This window comes from Lepus europaeus, chromosome 3 (genome assembly GCF_033115175.1).
Source record: "Lepus europaeus isolate LE1 chromosome 3, mLepTim1.pri, whole genome shotgun sequence".
Classification (NCBI taxonomy): Eukaryota; Metazoa; Chordata; class Mammalia; order Lagomorpha; family Leporidae; genus Lepus; species Lepus europaeus.
In genome coordinates this window covers 99,706,656-99,733,530 of record NC_084829.1, presented here as the reverse complement: position 1 = coordinate 99,733,530, position 26,875 = coordinate 99,706,656, and the positions used below count along the sequence as shown (strand labels likewise).

The 26,875-nt window shown below is 37.2% G+C and overlaps 1 protein-coding gene across 3 annotated transcripts in view; it reads right to left on the bottom strand.

Moving 5' to 3' along the window:
• GRIK2 (glutamate ionotropic receptor kainate type subunit 2) overlaps positions 1–26,875 on the bottom strand; it is a 727,469-nt gene that overhangs the window by 210,918 nt on the left and 489,676 nt on the right. For all 3 annotated transcript variants that reach the window (XM_062187636.1, XM_062187637.1, XM_062187638.1), the window contains exon 10: positions 7,680–7,886. In XM_062187636.1, coding sequence (XP_062043620.1) covers positions 7,680–7,886 — 207 coding nt within the window. The remainder of the gene's footprint in view (positions 1–7,679; positions 7,887–26,875) is intronic.

Genomic DNA, 26,875 nt, shown 5'->3' with positions numbered 1-26,875 from the left:
TACAAAGTACCGGTCAAAAAAAAATAAATTGGCAAAACAATTTTGAGAAGAATATTTTCAGTATCTAATGAAATTGAAAATGTACACAAAATCCAACCAACAACATCCTTCTCAATGTATGTCTCTTAGAAAATGTTTTGTTTAGGTGGTGCAGGAGATAAAAAATTGACTTTTACAACAGTTTCATTTTACAACATTGTAATAACTTGCACATCTGTCTTTCAAAGACTAATGGAGGAAGTTTTAAAGTGATATATTCCTACTACAAAATACTATTTTGGGATTTATAAAGTAAGGACCAGAACACCAAACTTATGGTAATGGTTACAGTTGGAGGAGGATGAAGGAAATGCAATTTAATCTTTCATTATGGCTCTAGAATATTACTAAATTGGGCAAATTTGTGGTGAGTAGGGACATCCATTTCGTCTATGATATTTTATAACTTTTGTATTAAAAGAGAGACTAGAAGAAAAGATAATAAATATGGTAATGGTTGTCACTTTTGAGGCACAAGGAATTTTAAATCATTTTGCACTTCTGTTTTTAATTATTTCTCCTAAAATTAAAAAAAAAAGTAATAATATTATTACCACAATCCAGAAGTTTTCTTTCATTGGTAGTGGTGGTGACTTTTATTTGTTTTTACCAGTGGTACTATAGTGCTTCAACAGCAAACTCAAATAACCTGCTATCAAAATTCAAAACTATGGCAGAGCAACTCAATTCTCATTTAGAAGAAATTGGTTTTTGTTTTAGTCTGCATTTTTGTGTTACAACCTGGAGCCTTTTTAAGTTCACTGAAAAAGAAATATTTGATTTCCTTCTTAGTATATAATAAAAGAGTAATCAGGAGGCAAAAGAAAAGTGTAGTGTGGTCCTCTAAGGCTCATTTATGAATCATAAAAAGCTTGATAGTGTTAAGTACCAACTGCAATGCCAAGGCAGCGTGCTGGCAAGTATTCCAAGAGTTGAAAACCATAGAGTCAAGGGTCTTCTTGAAAATAATGTAAAATACAAATGAATGAGATCTCAATGGACTTCTCTTGTTTTCATATTTGTTTTATACACAGAAACACAGTTTGTTTCTCATCTTTTTACAAGGAAAATGCCAAATGGTCAAGGTTTTGTTTACTATTAAAATGTCAACAACACTTTAAATTACCAAAAAAAAGAGAGCACTTCACAAATTTATTGCCTAATGAACTCTGCTACCAACCTCAAATTATTAATTATATTAAAACACTAATCTTGAAGTTCTTTAGAAATTTTGAAAATGCTAAGGTTTATATTTAAATGCTATTTAAAATTTTTTTTTCATAGTCTATTTTACCCAATTCTAATGAAGTAAAAGAACTACTAATAATATAGCTTTAAAAATTTCTCAATTTTTAAGGATAAGCATTTTCAAAGTGTCCTTTGTCTCTGACAATTATATCACACATATAGTAAATTATTTGTTTTAAATATACTATAGCAATGCCTCTACAATAATCCTGTAAACTTGCTTATAGTGTTTATAGTCAGGATAAAGCAACATGAAAAAAATTTGGCACCCCTTGTATGCATTAATGGTAATGATAGTTGTAATAATAATAATGACAATAACTACTTGTCTTGACTATTCCTGATTTTCCAGGTAACACACTAAGGCCTGTGCAATGCATTCATCTCCTAATTAGAGTTAGTTTCTCAAATCTCATTTGAAAAGCCTTTCAATAGCCCAGTGTAAAAACTGGAGTATTTTTTTTTTTTTTTTTAGTTGCACAAAGTGTCTGCATTTGAAAGCATGGGAGTATCCATCAGGACCAGGAGCTTTTCACTTAAGAGGGTATGAGGGGCCTAAGATCTACACAAGGATCAGTGTCACTACCCCACAATATTTATATTGTTCTTTTTCCCATCATTTTCTTTCTCCATGTTTTCCCTATCACCTCCATCATTCTCCTATGTCTACTGTTCCATTAATATGTCTAACTAAGTTAAATTGAACAAGGCTACAATGCTGCTCCACTTCAATATTAACAATTCACACCATCGTTCTGTGAGGTACCATTATTCCCTCTGTATAATATTATTCCCATAGAACTGACCTTAAGACATAAAGAATAACTTTCACAAATGCTACAGAATATGTGTGTATGCGTGTGTGTGTAGTGAATGAGATCTTAATGGATTTCTCTCCTTACGATATTTCATGAACAGAAACAGAATTTCATTATTGTTCTTTTTAAAGAGAGCGTCCAAATTTTCAAAATTAAGAAATAATTTTGTGAAGGATCTTCAAAAATGGAAATGTAGGTTATGAAAAATATTTTGCATCAAAATGAACTTTTTTTTAAGAAAACACATGCATTTCTTAGAGAGAAAGAGAGAGTGAAAGACAGAGAGAGGAGAGGGAGAGGGAGAGGGAGAGGGAGAGGGAGAAGAATGAACTCTGATCTGGTAGTTCACTCCCCAAATGACCATTATAGCCAGAGTTTGACTGAGGTCAAAGGCAGGAATCGGGATTGAAACCTGATTACCTGAGCTATCCATGACACTTGCCACAGTCTGCATTAGAAGCAAGCTAGAGTCAAGAGCTGGAGCCAGGAATTGTACTCAGGTACTATGATACAGGACACAGATGTCTTAATCACTAGGCTAAAAGTCCACTCCTAAATATATATTTAATTCTATTTCCCAATAACTTTTTGAAGTACCCTTACAGATTTTTGTAGTGAGTACAATACAGTATTTCTTTACACATTTTATCAGCATAGTGACACTAAGTCAGGGAATTTCCAGAGAACACTGGCTAAGAGTCTTTTGAAAATCTGCCTTCAGCTGGGGTTTATATTTTGTTATAGATGCAAGGATGCTGATTTTCAACTTACAAGGAATGTCTATGATTAAGCTCTGTAAGTAATAATTCTACAGTGACAAAAAATAGTAGGCTCTTTAGAGGAATGCAATGGTTATGAAAGGTTTTTTGGAGCCGGCCCCAAAATGAAAACTTTGAGATGAACTTTCAACTGATGACAAGGTGAAAACTGAGGACTTCATAAGCCACTAGGTGTTAGAGGACATTGAGAAAGAAATTGTCAACATGAGTATTTTAATCATTAAGTGTGTCTCCAATGCATTCAGTGGGAAAGATTTGAGAGAGCACTAGTGACTAAATAAAAGTCTGACTATAAAATGTAGTTGGGTTTCTAGAGATGTCAGGTACAGGGAGTGAATAATAAAGACTTGATGCAGTGGCAAAGGTTTGAAGTAGATTGATAGGTGAAACACTGGAAGGTGGGGACATATTTAAGATTATTTTTAACTTGCATCTACAAAGAGTCATCTAGTTACTTATTAGATCATCTATGGATATTTAAAATTTTAAAACTTCCTGAAGTTTAAATATGTCAAGCCAACATCACTAGATATTTGAAAGTGATTTAACTGCCCTTGTTACACTTACATAGTACCATAATCATATGTGCTAGCTTATTGAAGCTTAGGGGTCTTTGCTCATGCTAACAAATGATTCTCACTGTTTTTATGAATAATATACAACAGTTGTCTTGTGAACTCATAAATGAGTTATGAGCTATAAGGAATACATAACCCAAGCTACAAATAAAATTTATGGACAATTTAATTAAATGGTTGCATTAGCAAATTTCTGTGTTCTCATCTTTGCTATGTCAGTCTCATTTATCTTAGCTTGCTTTCAAGAATGAAAAAGTGATACTGTATAAAAACTTGTTTTACATTAATTTCAAGATAAATATATAGCACTGTTTATTTTTTCACTTGGTCCTAGAACAGATATCTCCATTGGGACCTTTCGAAGATCCCAATAAGAATCAAAGCATTTGGACATCTGTAGGCTAGCCTCTAAGGATCATGATACTTGAGTTTAACATTTGCTGTGGAATATTGAGAAACATTTTCATCATTCTTCCAAAAAATATTTTAGGATGCTGAATATTTTCTACACTGGTATTATTTACGTTTCCCAGGTATTTTCAACGTATTTGAAGCATATAAATGTTACCAAATATAGACAACAACACAGAGGACCATTGAAGCAGTGAAATAATATGAGAAAATAGTGTCTTAATTTGGATTCTAATCAAACGACCAATAAAAGTTATAAAACTATTGTGACTGTGCTTGCTTTGATGGCACATATACTAAAAGTTTATAACTGATGAACAAACCTGAAACAGAATGACCCAGGTCACCAATCATTTGAAAACTCATAGTAGAGTCTGATTTAAACACCTATTGAGTTAAACACTTTTAAAAGCAATTCACATATATAAAAGTTATATATATATATATATATATATATATATTTGTATAGGCAAAAACATAATACATTTATTGTTCAGCACTGTACATGGTTTCAGATATCCACTGCGAGTCTTAGGGCATTTTGCTTCTTTACTTTCTCTAAAGTAGAGCACATATTGTTAATATTTTGATTTTTACCCAATAATAAGTCTTCTGGCAAAATTTATTTCAAAAAAAATATTTGAGAAGTGCTAGATTATGATTCTCAAGAATTTATGCAAGGGGTATATATCTCTTCATTTTCAGTCTTATATGTGATTCATATTTGACATAGTAACAAACTATAAAATAAGTATCAGGAGGCCCAAAAATGTTTTGCTTTTCCCTATAATGGCTATTATGAGTTTTCAAAAATATTATATAGTGTATTTCAAAACAAATGGCTAACTGCTTTGTTTGTGTCCTAAACACATCTTTTGACTTTCTTTATATTGTCTACTGCTTATCTAACAGTGAATTTCTTTATACTTCCTATGTTTAATTTATTCTAATATAAAATTGTCATTCACAAAAAATGGGTTAATTAAGTTAAAAATACCCACAGTAATACTGATTAATCTGTGGAAGATAGATCCAAAGACACTCAGTGGATGTCTGAAGCCATGGAAAGTAGTGAACCCTACTTATACTAGTTTTTTGCTTATACAAATACACATTGATTTAATGCTTTTTCCATCTTATCTGAGTACTTATCACATATTGTATCACTAATTTTGTAGCTTGAACTATACCAGTAAAGTCGCACAGTTTTTCCCTCTTCACAATTTGTCAATAGAGTATTTTTTTGTACTATAGATTTTAACAAGCTCAGCATATTATTTTTTTTCCTTATTAAATGGAAAACTTTCACTTTTTCATTCAAAGGAAGTATTTCACAGCTTTCTTAGGATATTCGAGTTGCCAGTATCACTACTTTTCCTTTTTGAGGGCATTCTAAGTAAAATAAGTTTACTTGAGGACAAATATTGTAATTCCATGACAGTCTATCTGACAACCTGGATTTCTGCTAAACATCTGCTAAATGTCTACTTGGACAGGTAGAGTACACAGGTGGATATACTAGATAAGAGGATGCTTCACATCACTGGTTCCATGATGGCAGGAGATTCATATTTTTCAGAACATGCATCCTGGGTTCTTATGTGAGCGAATCCATACCCCAGAATATATGATAACACCAACTCCCTCTCAGTTGAATCATTTGTTCAGGAGGCAGTTCACAACCATTGTCAGGCCCTTGAAACCAATTTGGGGTTATTTTATGAAATTATCTGAAAAAAGCTGCATGGATGATGAAACTGCTGACAGTAATTTTTTTTTTTTTTGCCATCTTCTGGAAAATACATGACTATGACTAGAACAAATACAGGGAAGTAGAGATGAAATCAAGGAAAAATTAAAAATAATCTTGATAACTGATTGAATAGACCCATGGCCACGTACTACCTCTAGACTTAAAAAGATACAAAACAATAAATAATTTTTGCTCAAATATCCTCAGTTAGATTTCTGTTAGCTAGAGCTATGTCAATAGCAAATAATATAAAGTTTGGTTACAAATCATTTACATGTATGTTCTAATATTTTATCTACCCCTAATGGACTTTACAAAATTCAAATATAAAGATGCCTTAGGAAGAATTTATAAGAATTAACTGATTAAGTCTAGAATTCAGGGCCTTATTTACTAAATTCCACAGCATTAAAACAAATCTGCTAAACATTTGAAGAAAGGAGAGTTTTAAAAATATTTTACATTGTATTTATATTTCCAAATTATTGTGAAATTGCCTGTATTTGCTACTTATATTGGTAAGAAATTTTATTAAGGTTACATTTCACAGTATCTTTTAAAGCAAAATTATTTGTATTATTTTGTAGAATTCTAATCTTAGTAATTCCATTCCTTAATAATACTGAAAACATCAAAATAAATTTAAATCTGGCAAAATACAAAGTCAAGTCAAGTACAATGCTATACTATTTAACAAATATAATTTCTTTCCAAGTGACGAATTAATTGATAGCACCAACTGAGGAATGTGAAAATAATGTTTTCTGGCCAATATAGAAGAACTGGCTTATTAAAATTTCTAAAAACCTATCCTCTAGGTCAAAAATGCTTAATATTCTTATACTTTTTCTTCTTTTTAAATTTTTGAAAAAGATTGAATTTATATTTCAGGCAAAATTAGAGAGAGAGAAAGGGAAAGACAGATTTTCCATCCACTGGTTCACTCCCCCCAAATGGTAGCATTGGCTGGGGCTGGGCCAGGCTGAAGCCAAGAACTTGGAAATCCAGCCAATCTCCCACATGTGGCATGGGCCCAAATACTTAAGCCATGTGCTGCTTTTCCCAAGTGTGTTAGCAGGGAGCTGGATCTGTAGCAGTAGGTGTAGCAGTAGGGACTCCTGGCTGGTGCTCATATGGGTTGCTAGCATCACAGGCATTGGCTTAACCTACTGTACCACAATGCCAACCCCTCTTTTATTTTTTAAACAGTATGTTATTCTACGCTTTTTTTTTTCATACAAATATGATTGTCTCATCTCTCTTCTAGTGAGAAGTACAGAAACTTTTATAATGAATTTTGAGTTTGCAATAATTTATTTGTTCTGTTGATTAGGATCTTAGCATTAGAAAAGTGATGAATAAATTCATAGTTGGAAAATCACATCCTGATTTACAAATTAAGACCAACTATTTCAAGAAAGCAAATCACCAGATACTAATGATTATTAGTTGTCTCTGGTAGACAACACTGTCTAGAAGGAATATGTTCCTCTAAGATTCTCTTTAAAAACAAAAATATTTATTTATTAATTTGAAAGGCAGAGTTACAGAGAGACAGATGCAGAGAAAGAGAGAAGAGAGAGAGAGAAGGAGAGATGTTCCTTCCACTGGGTCACTCCCCAAATGGCCACAACAGCCAGAGCTGGGCCGATCTGAAGCCAGGAGCCAGGAACCAAGAGCTTCTTCCAGGTCTCCCACATGGGTGCTAGGGCCCAAAAACTTGGGCCATCTTCTACTGTTTTCCCAGGCCATAGAAGAGAGTTGGATCAGAAGTGGAGCAGCCGGGACTTGAACTGGTGCCCATATGGAATGACAGCACTGTAGGTGGTGGCTTTACCCACTACGTCACAGCGCCAGCCCCCCTCTTAGATCTGTTATGCTTAATGACAACAATGATACGTACTTTCAATAAAACTAATGAAAGAAATATACATGCTTAAAATATATCATACTCTTTGTAGTTAGTAAGCCACAAACATCCAAAAAAAAAAAAAAAAAAGCAAATCTTGTATCAATCTACCAGAGGTAATAAATGATGGGAAAAGGGACTTACATGATCAATTAGTTCACGGACCATTCCATTCCATTGTCCATTGGCATCATCCTGGGCTCCATATTTTCCATCTTCCACAAGTCTAATTTCATATGTAAACCCAAGGATTGTTGATAACTCTCTGAGGAGATCAATGCAATAACCCTCAAATCGATCATTTCCATAGAGAGGTTTGTCAGACTTCTTAAACAGGACATAGGGTTCTTCCTGGAAACAATGAAAATGAAGGAAGGAGGTATCAGTCAGTCATGGAACTTACCATAATAATAGCAGCTTTTCTAACAGAGAGAAAATATCAAATTTTGGACAGAATCAACTTTGATTCATTTAAATTTAAGTTGTAATTAATATAGTTTGAAATATTCTGATCCAACTCCCTGCTAATGCACTTAGGAAAGAAAGCAGCAGAAGATGGCCCAGTGCTTAGGCTCCTACACCCACATGGAAACCTGAAGAAGCTCCAGGCTGTTGGCTTTAGCCTGGCCCAGCCCAGCCATTGCAGTAATTTGGGAGTGAACCAGTGACTGGAAGTCTCTCTCTCTCTCTCTCTCTCTCTCTCTCTCTCCCCCTCCCCTTTCTCCCCTTCTCTCTCCCTTTCCCTGTCCCTCTCTGTGTCTCCTCCTTTCTCTGTAACTCCGCCTTTCAAATAAATAAAAAAATAAATCTTTGAAAAAATATATATATAATTAAGGATAATAGGATAGAGAACAAACACAAGACAGTAAAATAACAGAACACAAGACAACATTGAGAATATATTTAGACGTCTTTTCTGAGGAGGTAAGAGATGAGATAGTTCCTAAAAGTTGAGAAAGAATCTTGCCATTGAAAATCTGAATGAACTGCCACTAAGGCCAAGGAGATCACAAGTAAAAATTCCTGTATCAGTGTGATACTGGAATCTTCCATGAAAAGAACACTATCAGTCAGATTAAAGTCACATCCAGTAAACAAGGGAGTTGGTAGAATAAGATGAGAAAGAAAAAACAGTGAGACATCAAATTCTGTGGGGCTTGGCTCTTGCCTTTAATATATAAGGCAAAGCAGGCATTATATATTAAATATTTACATTTAAATGCATGGAGAATTTATGCATTATAATATCTTATTTGAGGGAAGTATTAGATGGTATGGCATACTGTTCCATGAACACATGTGCAATCAGCTCTACTGATTTTATCATGGGTAAAAACTGCTCTTTCAGAGAAAGCCATTGCAATGATAAAGCTGCCCTAAATGTGGTCACCTTCTTCTCCAGTCCCTTAAGAACAACAATCATCCCATGAGGACTAGTAAGCCTAAAGGAGTTCTGGACATGACAGTAATGTGTGTCCTTGACAACACTCATCTCAGAAATAATCAAGATTAATTCTTTCTGCCAGCATTGTGGCACAGTGAGTTAAGCCACCACTTGCAATGCCAGCTTCCTATATCAGAGTGCCAGCTCAAGTCCTGGCTCTTCCACTTCTGACCCAGCTTTGTTCTAATGTGCCTGGGAAGGCAGTGGATGATGACAAATTACTTTGTCCCCTGCCACTCATGTGGGAGAACAGAATGGAGTTCCTGGCTCCTGGCATTGGCCTAATCCAGACCTGGATGCTGCTGCCATCTGGGAAACAAACTAGCAGATGGAAGATCGTTTCCTGTCTCTCTTTCTTTCTCTCACCTTCTCTCTCTCCCTTCATCTCTCTAAACAATGAATCTGTTTTTATCATGTATCTGCTTAAAACCCAACAGTGGCTTTTCCTTAACACTAAAATAAAGTAAAACTTCATCCTGGCCTTCGTGGCCCTGCTCACTTCCTTCGTGAATCTTAACTTCCCATTCCCCTTTTTTGCATTCCAGGTATACTTGCTTTCCTTCTGGCTCTCAAACTTCCCAAGCCCATTTGTGACTAAGGCACTTTGCATTGCATTGCCCAGCCCTTTTCTGCCTGGGAAAACCAATTCTAAGCTCTTCACATGAATGTTTCATTTTCATTATTCAGCCTGCTGCTTAAATATGATCTCTTTGGAGAAACCATACTATGAATCAATTATCTCTTCCTACTAAGTTATTGTCCATTGTTCTAACATGCTTTGTTTTCCTCATGGCACTTATTTATGTCTTTATTATTTGATGCATATGTGTATTTTTCTTCTCTTATTTCTTTTTTTAAAGATCTATTTATTTAATTGAAAGGCATGGTTACAGAAAGGCAGAGGCAGAAAAGAGAGAGAGGTTTAAAAAGAAAGAATTCTTCCACCCATTGGTTTACTTTCCAGATGGCCACAATGGCTGGAGCTGAGCAGGTCCAATGCCAGCAGCCAGGAGATTCTTCCGGCTCTCCCATGAGGGTGCAAGGGCCCAATGACCTGGACATCTTCTACGGCTTTCCCAGGCCATAGCAGAGAGCTGTATCAAAAGTGGAGCAGCTGGGACTAGACCCAGAGCCCATATGGGATGCCAGTTCTGAAGGTGGCAGCTTTACCTGCTACGCCACAGCACCAGCCCCTCTCCTATTTCAATATAAACTCATGAGTATGAAGACACTAGGTTTTATGCTCATTGAGCTATCCCCATGATAGCAAAATGACAATCAGTTGTTATTTAAGAAATATGTGCTTAGTCAATGCAATATTCATCAGAAAGACTTAGATTCTGCCTATGCCTCTCCAACCCCATTTTTTTCTTAAATTCTGAATATCTTTTTTTTCTGTCAGTTCTTTAAATACCAAAATATTTTATTCTTTAGAGATTGTTCACATTCTCTTCTGCCTACAATGCTCTTCAAATGGCAAGCTCTCTTAGTTCCTTTGTAAAAAAAAAAAAAGTAAAAAATATTTAAGAGAAACAGAGACAGAGGATGATATAGCTCCCATTTTTCTTATTTACTATCCAAATAAATACAAATGTATTTATTTGTAACAAATGTAACAAATACAATGACTGGGGTTGGAGCTGGAAGCCAGTAAATCAATCCAGGTCATTCAAATGGGTGGCTGGCAGCTGATTACATGAGTCATCACAGTTGCCCCTGAAGCTCTACATTAGCAGGAAGCTGGAGTCAGAAGCTGGTATTGAACCTACGTACTGCAATACTTAACCATTAGGTAAAACATCTGCCCCCTCGTTTGTTTCCTTGAAGAATCAGGAAATTGGGGTCAGCGCTGTGGCATAGCAGGTAAAGCTGCCGCCTGCAGTGCTGGTGTCTCATATGGGCGCAGGTCAAGTCCCTACTGCTTCACTTCTGATGCAGCTCTCTGCTATGGCCTGGGAAAGCAGTGGAAGATGGCCCAAGTCCTTGGGCCCCTGCACCTGCATGGGAAAGCCAGAAGAATCTCCTGGCTCCTGGCCTTGGATTGGCACAGCTCTGGCCATTGCAACCAATTGGGGACCAAGTCAGCGGATAGACATCTCTCTCTCATTGCCTCTCCTTCTCTCTGTGTATAACGCTGACTTTCAAATAAATAAATACATCTTAAAAAAAAAAAAAAAACTCAGGTAAGATGTGAAAATTCTTTTGGGTTTTTACCTTTACTTTCTATCTGAACATGACATTTATTTACCATAGTATTTAATTCATCTTCAATTGCTTTACTTGTTGTTTGATTTTCCTGTAATATAATATTTACATGAATTCATTATAATATTTTCCATACCTAACACAATACTGAGTATGCTCAGTAAATATTAATTGAATAAATCATGATGAATTAGTAAACTCTATGACTATTTTCTCATCTCTAAAGACAATTAACAATTCTTCAAAGTTTAGAGAATTAAATAAAATGCACTTGGTAAAATCAGCTCCTTAATATAATATCTTTATTTCTACCCTTCAATAATTTTCAATGGGTACTTAAAAACAGACTGTTTTTAGAGCATTGTGGATGCATAGTAAGATTAAGTGTAAGGTACAAAGATTTCTCATACATTGCCTGCCAAATATACCTTGCCTCCACTGCTATCAATATATGGTGTCAAAATGGTTCACTTGTCAGAAATGATGAACCAATAGTGAAATATCATCACCCCAAATCCATAGTTCACAGTAGAATTCAGTCTTGCTATTGCATATTTTACAGGGTTGATAAATGTATAATGATATGTATCTAATACTGTAGTATCACACACGACAGCTCCACTGCCCTAAAATTCTCAGGGCTCTACTTATTCATGTCTCTCTGTTCCCTGACTCACGGCAACCATAATCTATGTAGTATCTCCTGAGTTTTACCTTTTCCAGAATGTTATATTTGGAATCATACAACAGGTAACCTTCTTACATTAGATTTTTCACTCGACAATCTGCATTTAAGCTTCCTCCATGCCTCTTCATGGACTGATAACTCGTTTCCTTTTAGTGCTGAATAACATGAATTAACAGCAAAATTTGCTCTCAAACAGTACTTTATACCTTGTGTGTGTGTGTGTGCAAACTATTGAAATCTTTACTTAGTATAGATGGGGTCTTCTGTATATAAAGTCAATTAAAAATGAAGCTTAATGAAGAATGGGATGGGAGGGGGAGTAGGAAGTGGGATGGGAGTGGGGGTAGGAGGGTGGGTATGGGGGTAAGAACCACTATATTCCTAAAGTTGTACCCACAAAATTTGCATTCATTACATAAAAGCTTTATAAAATTTACATTGTCTGAATGAATCATAGTTTATTTTTCCACTCATCACTAAAGAAAATTTTGTGGGCCTGCGTTGTGGCATAGTGGTTTAAAGCCACAGCCTGCAGTGCCAGCATCCCATACGGGTGCTGGTTCCAGATCTGGATGCTCCACTTCCCATCCAACTCTCTGCTATGGCCTGGGAAAGCAGTAGAAGACGGCCCAAGGCCTTAGGCCCCTGCACCTGCGTGGGAGACCAGGAAGAAGCTCCTGGCTTAGGATCAGCGCAGCTCTGGCCATTTTGGCCAATTAGGGAGCAAACCAGCGGATGAAAGACTTCTCTCTCTCTCTCTCTCTCTCCTTCTCTCTCTGTGTAACTCTGACTTTCAAAATAAATAAATACATCTTTAAAAAAAAAGAAGAAGAAGAAGAAGGGGCCGGCGCTGTGGCACAGTGGGTTAAAGCCCCAGCCTGCAGCACTGGCATCCCATATGGAAGCTGGTTCTAGTCCCAGCTGCTCCTCTTCCTAACCAGCTCTCTGCTAGGCCTTAGGAAGCAGTTGAAGATGGCCCAAGTACTTGTGACCCTGCACCCGTGTGGGAGATCTGGAAGAAGCTCCTGGCTCCTGGCTTCATATCAGCTCAGTTCTGGCCATTGTGGTCATTTGGTGAGTGAACTAGTGGAATGGAAGACCTCTCTCTCTCTGGCTCTACCCCTCTCTGTAACTCTTTCAAATAAATAAAATAATTCTTAAAAAAAAAAAGAAAATTTTGGTTACTTCTCAGTTTGAGCAATTATTAATAAAGCTTCTGTAAACAAAATGATGGCTTTTGTGTAGACAGAAATTTTCAGTTCATCTGAGTAAATGCCAATGGACATGATTACTGGGTCATATAGTAGGAGTATGCTTAGTTTTTAAAGAAACTTTGAAACTGCCTTCCAAAATAGCTATACCATTTTGCATTCCTAAAGCAGTGAATGAGTTCCTACTGCTCCATGTCTTCACCAGAATTTGGTATTGTCAGTGCCCTAACTTTTGGCAATTCTAATAGATGTGTGGTGTGGTATGATATCCCATTGTTCTTTAATTTTCAATTACTTTATGACATATGATGCTGGGCATCTTTTTGCATGTTTCAATAAAGTCTTATTATGACTTCACCTTGCAATCAGAGACTTAGAAAGAAGGACTGTTGAAGCATTCTGAATGACCATAGAGTGATGTGTTCAATTTGGGAAGCCAAAGGAATTTGAACTTGAAGGAAACAATTATGAGACAGACAGGTTCCTCTATGGGGTGCAAATATATTAAAAAAAAAAATCCTCAGATTCCCTGAGCCACATGCAGAGCACCATACTGTCCTACAGAGAAGTCTGAGAACTCTGGATGGAAATAAATTCAAACACACAAACATAGCAGATTAACTCTCCTAACTTCATACTTATATTTTAGTCATTTTATGATTTATAAACAAATAGAAGTATTATTTTATTTAAAAGGTACAAAGTTGATAAATTGTCAAGCACAATGCACTAGACAACAGCACTATCTAACATTTTCCAAAGACTTATTGTGTGCCGCGCGCTGTTCTAAATGCTTTCTTTAGATTAAATTTATTTATTTATTCCTCATTACAACCATATTTTACAGATGAAGAAACTAAGGTTAGGGCAAAAAGTCTATTTTTTCCAAAAGTTAATAGAATACAATTCTGTTGTCAGACTGCTGGTTCATGTACAACCACAGTATACTTCCCCTTTCAAAAGTTTCTTTGTGAACCTTCACAAACTCTGAGTTAATATACAAGTGTACTTAGCTTATTAGATAATTGAATATGTATCTTGTGGGTCTATTACAATTCTTCCAATAAACTAGAATTAGCCACCAGGACATACTACATGCAAAATGGTGCTGCTAATCATAAAAGACAATCAAGGAGTAATATAGAAAACAAAAAGAAGTAAATATTAGATCCAGAAAATTAATCTCTATAGGACAAATTAGATCTTTTCTGATTGAGAACACATCTTTTTAGCAGAAAATTACTTTAAGGGTTTGTAAACATAACACATGTAGAAAAACAAAAGCATCTAAATTTTTTTTCTATTTGCATTATCAGTTTCATCGTTGTCTCTAAAATTTTTGTTCCTACATATTTATTCAATATTTTTCATAGAAACTGACTTGAACAGTGGAAAATATGATGATAGTTAATGATTACTTAACAGTGTGAGACATATGAGGAATACTCATATGTATGCAAGGAATGAAAACAGCACAAAATAATTTTAAAAATTATTATTCTATTTAAATTCACACTAATCCAATGTGTTTGACTAGCCATTCTACCTATTAATTTGATTTTCTTCATCTGCAAGCAAATGAAACTTATGCCAGAGGCAAATAAACTTGTTGATCCCTGTGATATTAAAGAGTTTGTGAGATATATGTTTTAAGTAGGGTTGCACATTGCTAGAGAAAAATATATGTGGCCTGAGTGCATCTTTTTAGTATTTATGGATCTCCACAATGTCAAATATCACTTTTCCCATATTTAATTCTGATAAGTAAGGCAGTTTTCCACCTGTGAGTCCTATCTCCAGCTACACTGTGTCATAAGATAGCTTTACATCAAGTTATGACTCTCCTTTAAATGCTCTTTTTCTGTTTCACATGGCACAAGGATAAATAATAACCTCATGTAAGAAAAGAAAAATGGTACCAGAAGCAATTACTGTATCACATACTGAGTTCAATGAATAATATGATAAAACTCTCCTGGGCAACTTTACTGAATTCCCATATAGTCTTAAATCTCCACATCAGCATTTGCTAGAGGTAAATGTACTTTATTCCACTGGCTTCTGTAATAAGGATTTGTCAGCATTTCCACTATCAACCCACCTTTTATGGAACTCACCAATAACTCATATATTTTTATCTCTATTAGGCTGGGAGTTGGCACAGGTTGAACCTAAAATGAGTCCAGCAATAGTGAAAATGGTTCAAAGTTGAGGGCAACAAAATTATTTATTTAAATAAAATAAAACTTTTTGATAACTTTTGAATATCTGTAATTTATATATTCCTTAGCTCTTATTTAAGGCTCAATTATCTTTTTCCCTGTGTTACCCAAATCTATCACTGTCTTACCTGTTCTATTTAAAACACAGGGACAGGGTGGGCACTGTTTTGCAGCAGGTTAAAGCCCTGTCCCGCAGCACCAGCCTCCCATATGGGCGACGATTCGAGTCCCAGCTGCTCTACTTCCTTCTTTTTTTTTAAGATTTATTTATTTTTATTTGAAAGTCAGAGTTACATAGAGAGAGGAGAGGCAGAGAGAGAAAGAGAGAGAGATGTCTTCCATCCAATGGTTCACTCCCCAACTGGCTGCAATGGCTGGAGCTGCGCCTATTCGAAGCCAGGAGCCAAGAGCTTCTTCCGGGTCTCCCACATGGGTGCAGGGGCCCAAGGACTTGGACCAACTTCTACTGCTTTCCCAGGCCATAGCAGAGAGCCGGATTGGAAGAGGAACAGCCGGGACTTGAACTGGCGCCCATATGGGATGGCGGCACTGCTGCGCCACAGTGCCACCCCCCCCCCCTTTTTTTTTAAGATTTCACTTCCAATCCATCTCCTTGCTAATATGCCCAGGAAAGCAGCAGAGGACGGCCTAAGGCCTTGGGCCCCTGCACCTGCATGGGAGACCAGGAAGAAGCTCCTGGCTCCTGGCTTCGTATCAGCTCAGCTCCAGCCATTCAAGCCAGTTGGGGAGTGAACCATTGTATGGAAGACCTCTCTCTCTCTCTCTCTCTCTCTGCCTCTCTCTGTAATTCTGTCTTTCAAACAAATACAATAAATCTCTTTAAAAAACAGGAAAATAAAAATTAACTTTAATATGATAAGTGCAAAACATTAGCTGGTATCTTAACATTAAAACTAAACTAAGTACTCAGTGCACTTATTCAATCACATGTTATAGCACTCTTCTAGATACAGGGTATATCACAACGAATAGTGGAAATCACAACACAGAAAAATGCTTGCCTATATGGAACTACAAATCTAGTGGTGAATATGAAATTCCTATCTATTACATATTATTTTGTATTATTTACAGGTCTACTTTCCTCCCTTAGTTACCAGAGGGGAAATATTTCCACTAGGTACATTTTTGAGACAGTATTATACATCTTGTTTTACAGAAGTCTGGTGAATCTCACAACAGAAGACAGTGTAGACCTCAAAAAGCTTATTTGGGAAAATAGGAATATTTAGGTAGCCCTATTCTGCTTCTGAATTCATCGTTCTAATCAAGACTGTTAAAATTAGTCCAAGCAACCATCTGAAATTCCAGTTGCTTATGAATTTCAAAGCACTTTGAAGGTATTTAGTGGCATTAAATTTTTCCTTAATTAAGACAAAGCAGACAAAAATAAAGTCATTTTAAAATTGCAATCCTTTGAGCTGAATGATGAGGACATAATGGTGGGAATAATCACATGGGACTAATGCAAAGTTGTGGAGACTGGAACAAAAGTGAACCATTTATGTTTCCCCCAGAATAATGCATTTCCTTCCTTTCTGAGCCTTCTATCCACAGTCTGTATCCTATCACTGCCTTCAAAATGAAAGCATTAAATCATAAATATTCACAAAGCAACGTGGTGTTCAAAGAGTGTGGAGATCAAAATGGGTGTGAATAAGCAGAAAGTAAGCAGGCTAATGAAGGAGTGGCATGAGGTTAAAGGCAGCGCTGCTGCTAAAGCGGCTTTTGAGGAAAGATCAGCCTGCCCATACACACTGCAGTTCACACCACTTACAAGTACAAACACAGAACAAAGCAGACCTCAACACCTTGCTTGAGGGAGCTCAAGAAAATGTCAAATGGAGGACCGTCCTTAGAAAAGTGCATTCATTCGAAGGAAAACACATCACCCTGGACAACAATGCTATGTACTATGGAAATGAAACAAGGGTAACCCCTTGGCCTTTCTACCCTTAACATACAGACTTTACAAAAGCAATTCAGCAAGGCTACTAAATAAACAACCACAACAAGCAGTAACAAAAAATCCTGGATAGAGGAAATATGATTTATAGAGTTGCTATATTACTATGTTCAAAATATCAATATCAATTTTAAAATAAAAATTGTAACATGAATAGGAAAGTACAGTCATCTGTACAAAAAATTAATGGAAACTATCCTTCAGATCAATGAGACATAAAAAATTCCAAGAATAATTAGGAAATATTAAAACAAAGGCAGAATGTATCAACATTTATTAGATGAAAAGAAACCAATCCTCTAAAGGAAATTTTTAGTTGTAAGTGCCTATGTTAAAAAAAGAAAAATCTTAAATTAGAAACCTAAATTTATGTTTTCAAAAATAGAAAAATGAGATCAAACTAAGTAGAAATGAAGAAAGGTTAGTATGGACAGAAATGAAATTCATGCTGAGAACAAAAAAAAAAATAGAATCAATGAAACAAAACATTGGTTCTTTGAAAAAAATCAATATAATTAACAATGCTTTAGCTGCATCAATTCAGAAAAAAATAGTAAAGAAAAGCAAAGGAAGCAGCTCTTGCTAATAATCTTGTAGAAATAAAAAAAAAAAATTACAGGAGAACCAAAGGAATAATTGTTCTGCAACAATTTGGGCTGTTTGGCTGAAATGCACAAATACATAGACAGATACAACTAACAAACTGACACAAGTATAAATAATAATCTGAATAGACCTAGCAAAAATAAAGATGTTGAATCAATTGTACAAAATCTCCAAAGATAAGCCAAAACAAAATGACTTCACTGGTGAATTCTACTAACATCTGAAGAAGCCTTAATGTCATCCTTATCAAACTCCTCAAAGAAGTAGCAGAGTAAGAAACAATTCTTAATCTGTTCTCCAAGGTCAGCATTACTCTGAAACCTAACAAGAGAAGAAAATTACAGACCACATTCCTTGAGAATAAAGATGCAAAAATCCCCAACAAAATAAGGATTAAACCTAACTCATAGGGTTAGTAAAGGGTTATGTATTTTACTAAATGAATTTTAATCCAGAACCCAAGGATGATTCAACATATGAAAAGCAATAAATGTAATATGCTAGATGTATGGATTCAAGCACAAAAGTTACATTATCATCTAAATTGATAAAGAAGTTATTTAATAAAAATCAAAAGCCAGTTCATAGGATAACTACTTAACAAACTAAGAACAGAACATTCTCATCATAAAAGTACATTTATGGAGATATGATAATCAGTCATTCCAAGATCAGGAACAAGACAAAGACACCAGTTTTACCATTTCTATTCAACATTTCACTGGATGTTTTAGAGCAACTAAGGTGAAAATGAGCATCTGAATTAGAAAGAAAAAATGAAAAAGTTATATATCTACAGACAACATGATGTTATATATAGAAAATCCTAAGGAATATAAGGGAAAAACTATTAGAGTTAATATAACATATGCAGAACAGGAAGGATACAAGATCAACAATGGAAATTCTGCTTAAAGTAATACAACTAGCACTGAATAATCAAAAAGGAAATTTAGGAACAATTCCATTTACAATAGAATATAAAAAAACCTTAAATTTAGTCAAGGATATTTCTAATATAAACAGCAAAAACAACAAAGTATCATTAAAAGAAATAACAGAAGACCTAAGTAAATGGCAAGACATTTATGGTCATGATTTGGAAAACTTAATATGATTAAAATGGTAGTAATACCCAGAACAACTTAGAGATTCAATACAATTATCAAAATCTTGTCTTTTGGCAGAAAATAAAACTAATGTGGAAATTCATTTGCAATTGAATTTGAATTACTAGAAAGCTTTTAAAACAAATAATCATCCCCTCAACAAATCATGCTGGGACAACTGGCTATACACATGCAAATAAATAAAGTTAATCTTTACCTCTCTACACATGCAAAAATTTAATCAATGACCTGACTTTCAATTCCCATAAGAAAACATATGGATAAATCTTGATATCTTTGGATTGGCAATAGACTTTTTAATGGTTCATCAAAGTAAAAGCAGTAAAATAAAAATATACATAAATTGGACAGTACTGGCTAAAATAGTTCTTACCCATTGGAGGAGCAAATGACTAATTCAGTCCAGTAGGGCTAGCTGTATTATTCCCTCAATTCAATAAATTTCATTTTGATAAAGGAAGGCAAGGACATCTTGGAATGGGGGAGATAGGCAAGAGGGTGGGTCCTGCTCTCAGGACTTGTTTCCTAATTCCATTGTACATGAATTTTCTTTGAAACTTCTGATTTTCTTCATCCCCTATTACACACATAGGGTAACATCTACGTAGCTGTCTTAGCATAATGATATCAGATATATACGGTTTGCAGTATTTTCTTTTCTTTTCTTTTGACAGACAGAGTGGGCAGTGAGAGAGAGAAAGAGAGAGTGAAAGGTCTTCCTTTTCCATTGGTTCACCCCGCAATGGCCGCTGCGTACCACGCCGATCCGAAGCCAGGAGCCAGGTGTTTCTCCTGGTCTCCCATGCAGGTGCAGGGCCCAAGGACTTGGGCCATCCTCCACTGCACTCCCAGGCGACAGCAGAGAGCTGGACTGGAAGAGGAGCAACTGGGACAGAATCCAGTGCCCCGACAGGGACTAGAACCTGATGTGCCAGCACCGCAGGCAGAGGATTAGCCTAGTGAGCTGCAGCGCCGGCCATGCAGTATTTTCTTCCATTCCTTCCATTCTTTGATTTATTTTATTTTTTTCTAGTGTCTTTGGATGCAAAAACTTTTCAATTATAATGAAGTCCAATTTATGTGTATTTTTTTTCCTTGCTTTTACGTTGGCTGGGATACTTGGAAGTTAGGAGCCAGAAACTCCATGTGGGTGGTTTTGCATGTGGGTGGCAGGAATCAAGTACTTGGGCCATCATCTGCTGCCTTCACAGGCACATTAGTAGGACAGCAACAGAGTAGCCAACACTCAAACTTGAACTGGTACTCTGGTATCGGAGGCCAGCAGCGCAAGTGGTCATTTTACCAACTATAGAACAGTACCAGCCCCAGTGGTTACAATGTCAAAAAAATGAAAATTAAAAATATTTCTGAGAATATATAGAAAATAAAACCTGCATGCATTGCTGGTGGCAATGTAAAATTGTGCAGCTGCTAAGAAAAAAATGTGGTAGCTCCTTAAAAAGAAATATCATATGATCAGCAATTCTGTTCTTAGATGTATACAAAAAGGATTAAAAACTGGTAAATAAATACACACTTATGGACCAATGTGCACAGCAGAATTTTTTACAGTAGCCACATTTTGGAAACCATGTGAATGTCCACCAAAGTGCGAATGGATAAACAACGTTATGGGTAAGCATTCAATGGAATATCATTTAGTCATAAAAAAGAATAAAGCACTGATATATGCTACAACAATGGGTGAAACTTAGAACTATAATTCTGAGTGAAAGACGCCGTACACAAAAGATCACAAAGTATGTCCTTGTCCTCGGTCTAAGTGACCCCAGGTTAGGCATACACCGCCCAGAAGCGTAACACCACTTCTCGGCTGCATCTTTTATTTTTGGTTTTCCCAGTGAATTCACATAAGGGACTGATCATCCCAGAATTTGGAACCAAGTCATCTTCCCTCACTCGAGAGAGGTAACACTCCGGAGACACTGTGTGGGCATATGGCCTTGACCTAACGAATCAAGGAAGTCCCCCACTAAGCACAGGACATTCTTACAATCTGATACACCACTGTCTGTTTGTCTAACGTAGAGAACCCCCTGCAGAATATCATCAGCTGCTGAGGTGCTAGAAATTTGCATTGTTATGGCAGCAGGGCTGTGCGTGTCTTTCCTTTGGCTAGAGTTGGCATGGCACACAGCTCTCAAGCGTTCAAACATGGGAAACATACCCCCTCTCAGAATCCTGTGCAGATTACCAAACATAATGAATCTGTGAGTGATAAGAGCCTGACACTCCAGGTCCCTGTATCACAGACAACAGTTGATGATGTAGGGAGAGAGAGCTCCAACAGTGAAAATGACATGACAGCAGACAAGGTAGCAATGCCCGGTCAGCCACCCCGCAAATACCCATGGCATGAACTTAGACGACCTCGAGGCAATAACCCATGTGAGGCAATCCCATCTGCATCCAGTGAGGATCCTCACATTTGTGGCAGTTCCCAGGCACCCCAGGCTCTCAGGGCAGCTACTAGACTCCATCCCACCTGCATGTTTGCTGTGAATGTATGAGTGGATACGGAATCCAGGCCCTGGATTCCAACACCTGTAAAAAGGCTTCTACTGGCGGGCGCCATGGCTCACTAGGCTAATCCTCTCCCTGTGGTGCCAGCACCCCAGGTTCTAGTTCTAGTTGGGCTCCAGATTCTGTCCCGGTTGCTCATCTTCCAGTCCAGCTCTCTGCTGTGGCCTGGAAGTGCAGTGGAAGATGGCCCAAGTGCTTGGGCCCTACACCCGCATGGGAGACCAGGGGAAGCACCTGGCTCCTGCCTTCGGATCAGTGTGGTGCACTGGCCGCAGTGTGGCGGCCATTAGGGGGTGAACCAATGGAAAAAAGGAAGATCTTTCTCTGTCTCTCTCTCACTGTCCACTCTGCCTGTCAAAAAAGAAAAAAGGCTTCTGCTAACCAAGGGTTGAGGATATGCTTGTGTCTTTCCAGAGAATGCGGGACAGCCCATTTGGGTACCAGCCAGAAACATCAAGCCTGCAACTGACAGCCAACCAGAACCAGCTGAACAAGACTGAGAGTCTGCCTTGTAAGAGGATGCACCTGACTTATCATCCTACCCTGAGGAACTGCCCATAGCCACATCCATTACTATTTTATACCCCACTAGCTCAGGTCAGCCACTCAGCCCACAGCCTGTGTGCGGTCATGCCATTCCTAATTACCATTGCTCCTCATTCTTACCCCCATCTGAGCAAACACTCCTGTGGTCTCCCGTTTTGAGCACTGGTTAGTCAATGATGGGTAAGATCCCCTGGGGGACAACCTAATACAGGCACAGCCACATATGGAGACCACATGGAAACAGGGTCAACAATGGTATGGCCAAGAATCATGCCTCCCGTTGCTCAAAAATAAACAAAAAGGGGCAAATGTGGTGGAATGAGAAGGCCATGCCAATATGGCCACTGGCAATAAAAACAGCCTGGCAACAGGCTGTGATTGGATGGTTTTTGAAACCACATGACAGCGAAGTCTGCCTGGCAACAGGCTGTGATTGGATGACTTCAGAAATTCCCTGGCAACAGGCTATGATTGATTAGGGCATAGACTGCCCCTTGACTGGATTGGCTGCCTTGGCTATATAAGCTGCTGTAGCAACTAAAATAATGAGTCTGTGGGCTGCTTGCCTCAGACCTGCTTCCACCCGACTCCCAGGGTCTGTGTGTTGACTCCGCGCCTCTTACCCCCACCACACTCCTCCTCTCAGAACGAAACAACTGCAACAGTTACCATTGATATCAAAGATTGCTTCTTTTCCACTCCCATTGCAGAGGAGGATAAGGCCTACTTCGCCTTTACAGTATGGGAGCCCAATTTCCAGTGCCCCGCAAAAAGAGTTCAGTGGACAGTACTCTCACAAGGCATGAAAAATAGCCCTGCCATTTGCCAAAGATACATTTCTCATGCAACCAGCACACTTAAAGATCAGTGCTTGGTCATACATTATGTGGATGATATCTTACTTGCTCACAAGAATGTGGCAAATCTGAAGGCCTAAGTGACACAGTAAGGAAGTTACAATTCCTGGGTTTCTCTATTGCCACAGAAAAGGTACAACATTTCCTTCCCTTTCAATTACTGGGTTATCAAATCTCCTCCCATATATCTCCAATAGGCCCAAACCTAAAAGTCAAGCATAAATACTCACTTAATGAACTTCAGCAACTATACGGCAAAATCAATTTCTGAAGCCCTTCTTTCCCCAAATGCCTGCAAAGCTTAGACCGCTATTCAATTTACTAAGGGGAACAGCCCTTCCTCAAAAATCACATTGACATCAGCAGCTGATTCCATTATAGAAGAGATCAACACCCAGTTGTCAAATTTAAAATCCTTTAGATATGACTCTCAGGTGCCTCTATTTGCCATAACCATATCTACCTCAAGGCCCCCTTAGGAGTTATTTGGCAAAAACACAGACCACTTTTTTGGGTGCACATACCCTGGAGAGAGTGTTGTAAAATAGTTAACAAAGTAGATGTCATCCTTGTGATGGGACTTAAATTAAGATATTGTGCCAATAAGATCTTTAAAACAGAGCCAGACATAGTGGTCCTACCCCTATCACAATTAGAACTGTCCACATTGATGCAGAATAGCACGCTCTTTCAAACTTTAATGATAAATTTCCCAGGACAGGTTGACAATCACCTGCCAGCAGATAGGCTACTCCAGCCATTACAAACCTTAGAAACAGACTATCCAAAACATGCTTTCCCTGCTAGTCAACCTATAACAATGGCATCAAGTGTGTTTACAGATGCCAACAAGTCACTGTTTGGAATAGTGATCAAATCATCAACAGAAAAAGATAAGATCCATGTAGAACCCCACAGGGGATCAGTACAGTTGGGAGAAAGAAGGGCAATAGTAAAGGTTATGCTCCTTAGCCAGGATGGGCCAGTAAATATATTTTCAGACAGCAAATACTCAGTACAGGTAGCAAAGACAATCCCTTGTGCAGTCTTTAACCCGACCAATAAGCCAATTGACCAGATGTTCACAACTCTTAAAGAGCTAACTGAGAATAGAAAACACCCATGGTATATCTCACACATAAGATCATATACTAGGTTACCTGGCTTTATTTTCCAAGGCAACGAAAAGCTTAATCATCTCATCTCCTGCAACACGGCTTCCATCGAACACCTAGAACAAGCCCGTATTCTACACCAAAAATTTCATATGTCAGCAAACAACATAAAATTGTTTTTCCCGGAGCTAACAATGAGCCAATGCGCTCTTGCAAGAATTGTGGACTCTTTGCCCTGTTAGGCCCATTGCAACAAGCAGGAGTGAAGCTGTGAGGCCTTGCTTACCCACGTAAGGAGACCACATGGAAAAGGGGTCAACAATGGTATAGCCAAGGATCATGCCTCCCATTGCTCAAAAATAAATGAAAAGGGGGAAACACGGAACTGAAACAGAGCTCATAACAAAAAAAATTACAGGTTTCAAGTTAATATTAATTTTCATTTAGGAACCTACTTAATTATACCATGTATAAACTTTATGACAAGTATACCTAATAAAATACTTGACCTATCAGTGAAGAGGAACCTGTGTACTCATCTATTATTTTGGATTTCTAGGCAAAACTCTATTCAGTGATACAGATAAAGCAAAACATATAAATTTTCTGTCAGGGACAAACATCTGAACATTTCTTTATGTGGTCAGATTCAATGGAGTCAGGGTAAAGCCTGTCACTAATAGTACCTGACAAATCTTGAATCAAGAGAAGCAATTAGAAATCAATATCAAGTAATCAGGTTGTAGTTGAAAAGACAGAGATAAGCTCCTGATAATCAGGTATCTGTCAGGAAGTGAAATTAGCCTGGCATACCTGACATAATTTAAGATTTACCAGTCTTGAATATCTCCTGGTAGTCACCTTGCAAACACCATTTTCCCATATGTGTAAGAGACTATTAAGTCTAAATAAAAGGGTAGTAAAGACAATCACTAACTTGTAGAAGTTCAACTTACAAGTTTTTAACTTTAGGATAGTGAAAAAGTTGTACACACTCAGTAGAATCTGTAGTGTGTATCTGAATTTTGAGTTTGTAGGGTAGGGATCTGCAGTGCAATATTCTCTCATGATGCTAGACAGTGGTAGTGAGAATCAGGTTCCAGTCAGCCATGTGATCATAAAGGCAAACAAACCTATAGTGTACTGTGTTGCTAACTAGTATACTAGGTAGTTTAGGTGTATTAAATACATTTTTGAGTTATGATGTTCTTAGTTTATGATTTGTTTATTGAGATATTCCATTTTTCTTTGAACTTACTGAAGTAACCTCATGTACCACAAGAAAAGTAAATGCAGTATTTTTAATATTTTACTGATCTTGTATTACCTTAGTTCTGCTTTTTCCTTCTTCTTTTTTTTTTTTTGTTTGACAGGCAGAGTGGACAGTGAGAGAGAGACAGAGAGAACGGTCTTCCTTTATGCCGATGGCTCACCCTCCAATGGCCACCACGGCCGGCGTGCTGCGGCCGGCGCACCGCGCTGATCCAAAGGCAGGAGCCAAGTGAAGGGTGCAGGGCCCAAGCATTTGGGCCATCCTCCACTGCACTCGCTGGCCACAGCAGAGAGCTGGCCTGGAAGAGGGGCAACCAGGACAGAATCCGGCGCCCCAACTGGGACTAGAATCTGGTGTGCCAGTGCCGCAGACAGAGGAGTAGCCTATTGAGCTGCGGCGCCAGCAGCTTTTTCCTTCTTAATCCCATTTCATTTGTTTACAGGAAAATAAGTCTTCCCAACATCTATTCTGTTCTTAAATCTCCATTGCCTATCTATGTATTTCTTATTCTCTAACATATATTGTGCAAATTACATTCCTTTCCCCAACCTTTTTAGATGCTGCCAAAATTCAGACTTTTCACTATTGCAATATCTTCTTGGTTGTCCTCACCAAATCCTGTTTCATGAACTGCAATTCCACTTCTAACACCGAAAGGGATTCTTTAAAATCCCAAATTGATCATGTTGTTCTCATATTTAATATCCTTTAAAATTGCATCATTGTGAAAACCATAAAAATGAGATTCTTTTATGAGACTTAAGGAACTGCCTTGTTAACTATTGCTTGCCTGTACTCTCATTTGTCACCACTTCCCTCGATGCTCTATATTCCATCAGTAGTGAACAGTTTTATTCATTCATACACTTTAACCTCACACATCTGTTTCTCAAGACATATTTTCTCTATGGCTTGAAATATTTTATATACCTCTTCACCTAATACACTCCTATTCCTAAACCAATTACAGCTCAAGAATTGGTAGAAAAAAGTCACTGGCTTTTTAAATCTCTTCCAAAGTAGTGCTAAGGGTGAATGCAAATATTTAAAAAAAATGGAAACTAAAAACAGTGAAACTAAGACTAAAGATAGTCTTGATAAAAGCTGTAGGCATGGAATTTAGACATGCACAGAAAGTCATATATGAAAAATTTGTGATAACTTACATGAAATGTAAAAGCACCAGGACAGGGCATGACTATAGCATCAAGAAATTCTTTGTTGACCTAATAAATAAAGTATGATCTTGACGTTTCTTAAGAAATAATTTCCAAAAACAAAATGGTTAAGAAAAAAATAAAAAGACCAGGCTGCCAGTGATGGATTCAGATTCAAAAAGAGAATAATTGAAACACATTAGAAATCCCAGAAATTAATCCACACAGAAACAATCAACTATTTAGCTCATTTGACAAATTAGCTAAATCACTCCCTGAAGAAAGGACAGTCTCTTCAATGAATGATGTCTCCATATGCAGAAATATAAATCATGACACTTATCAGTATATAAAA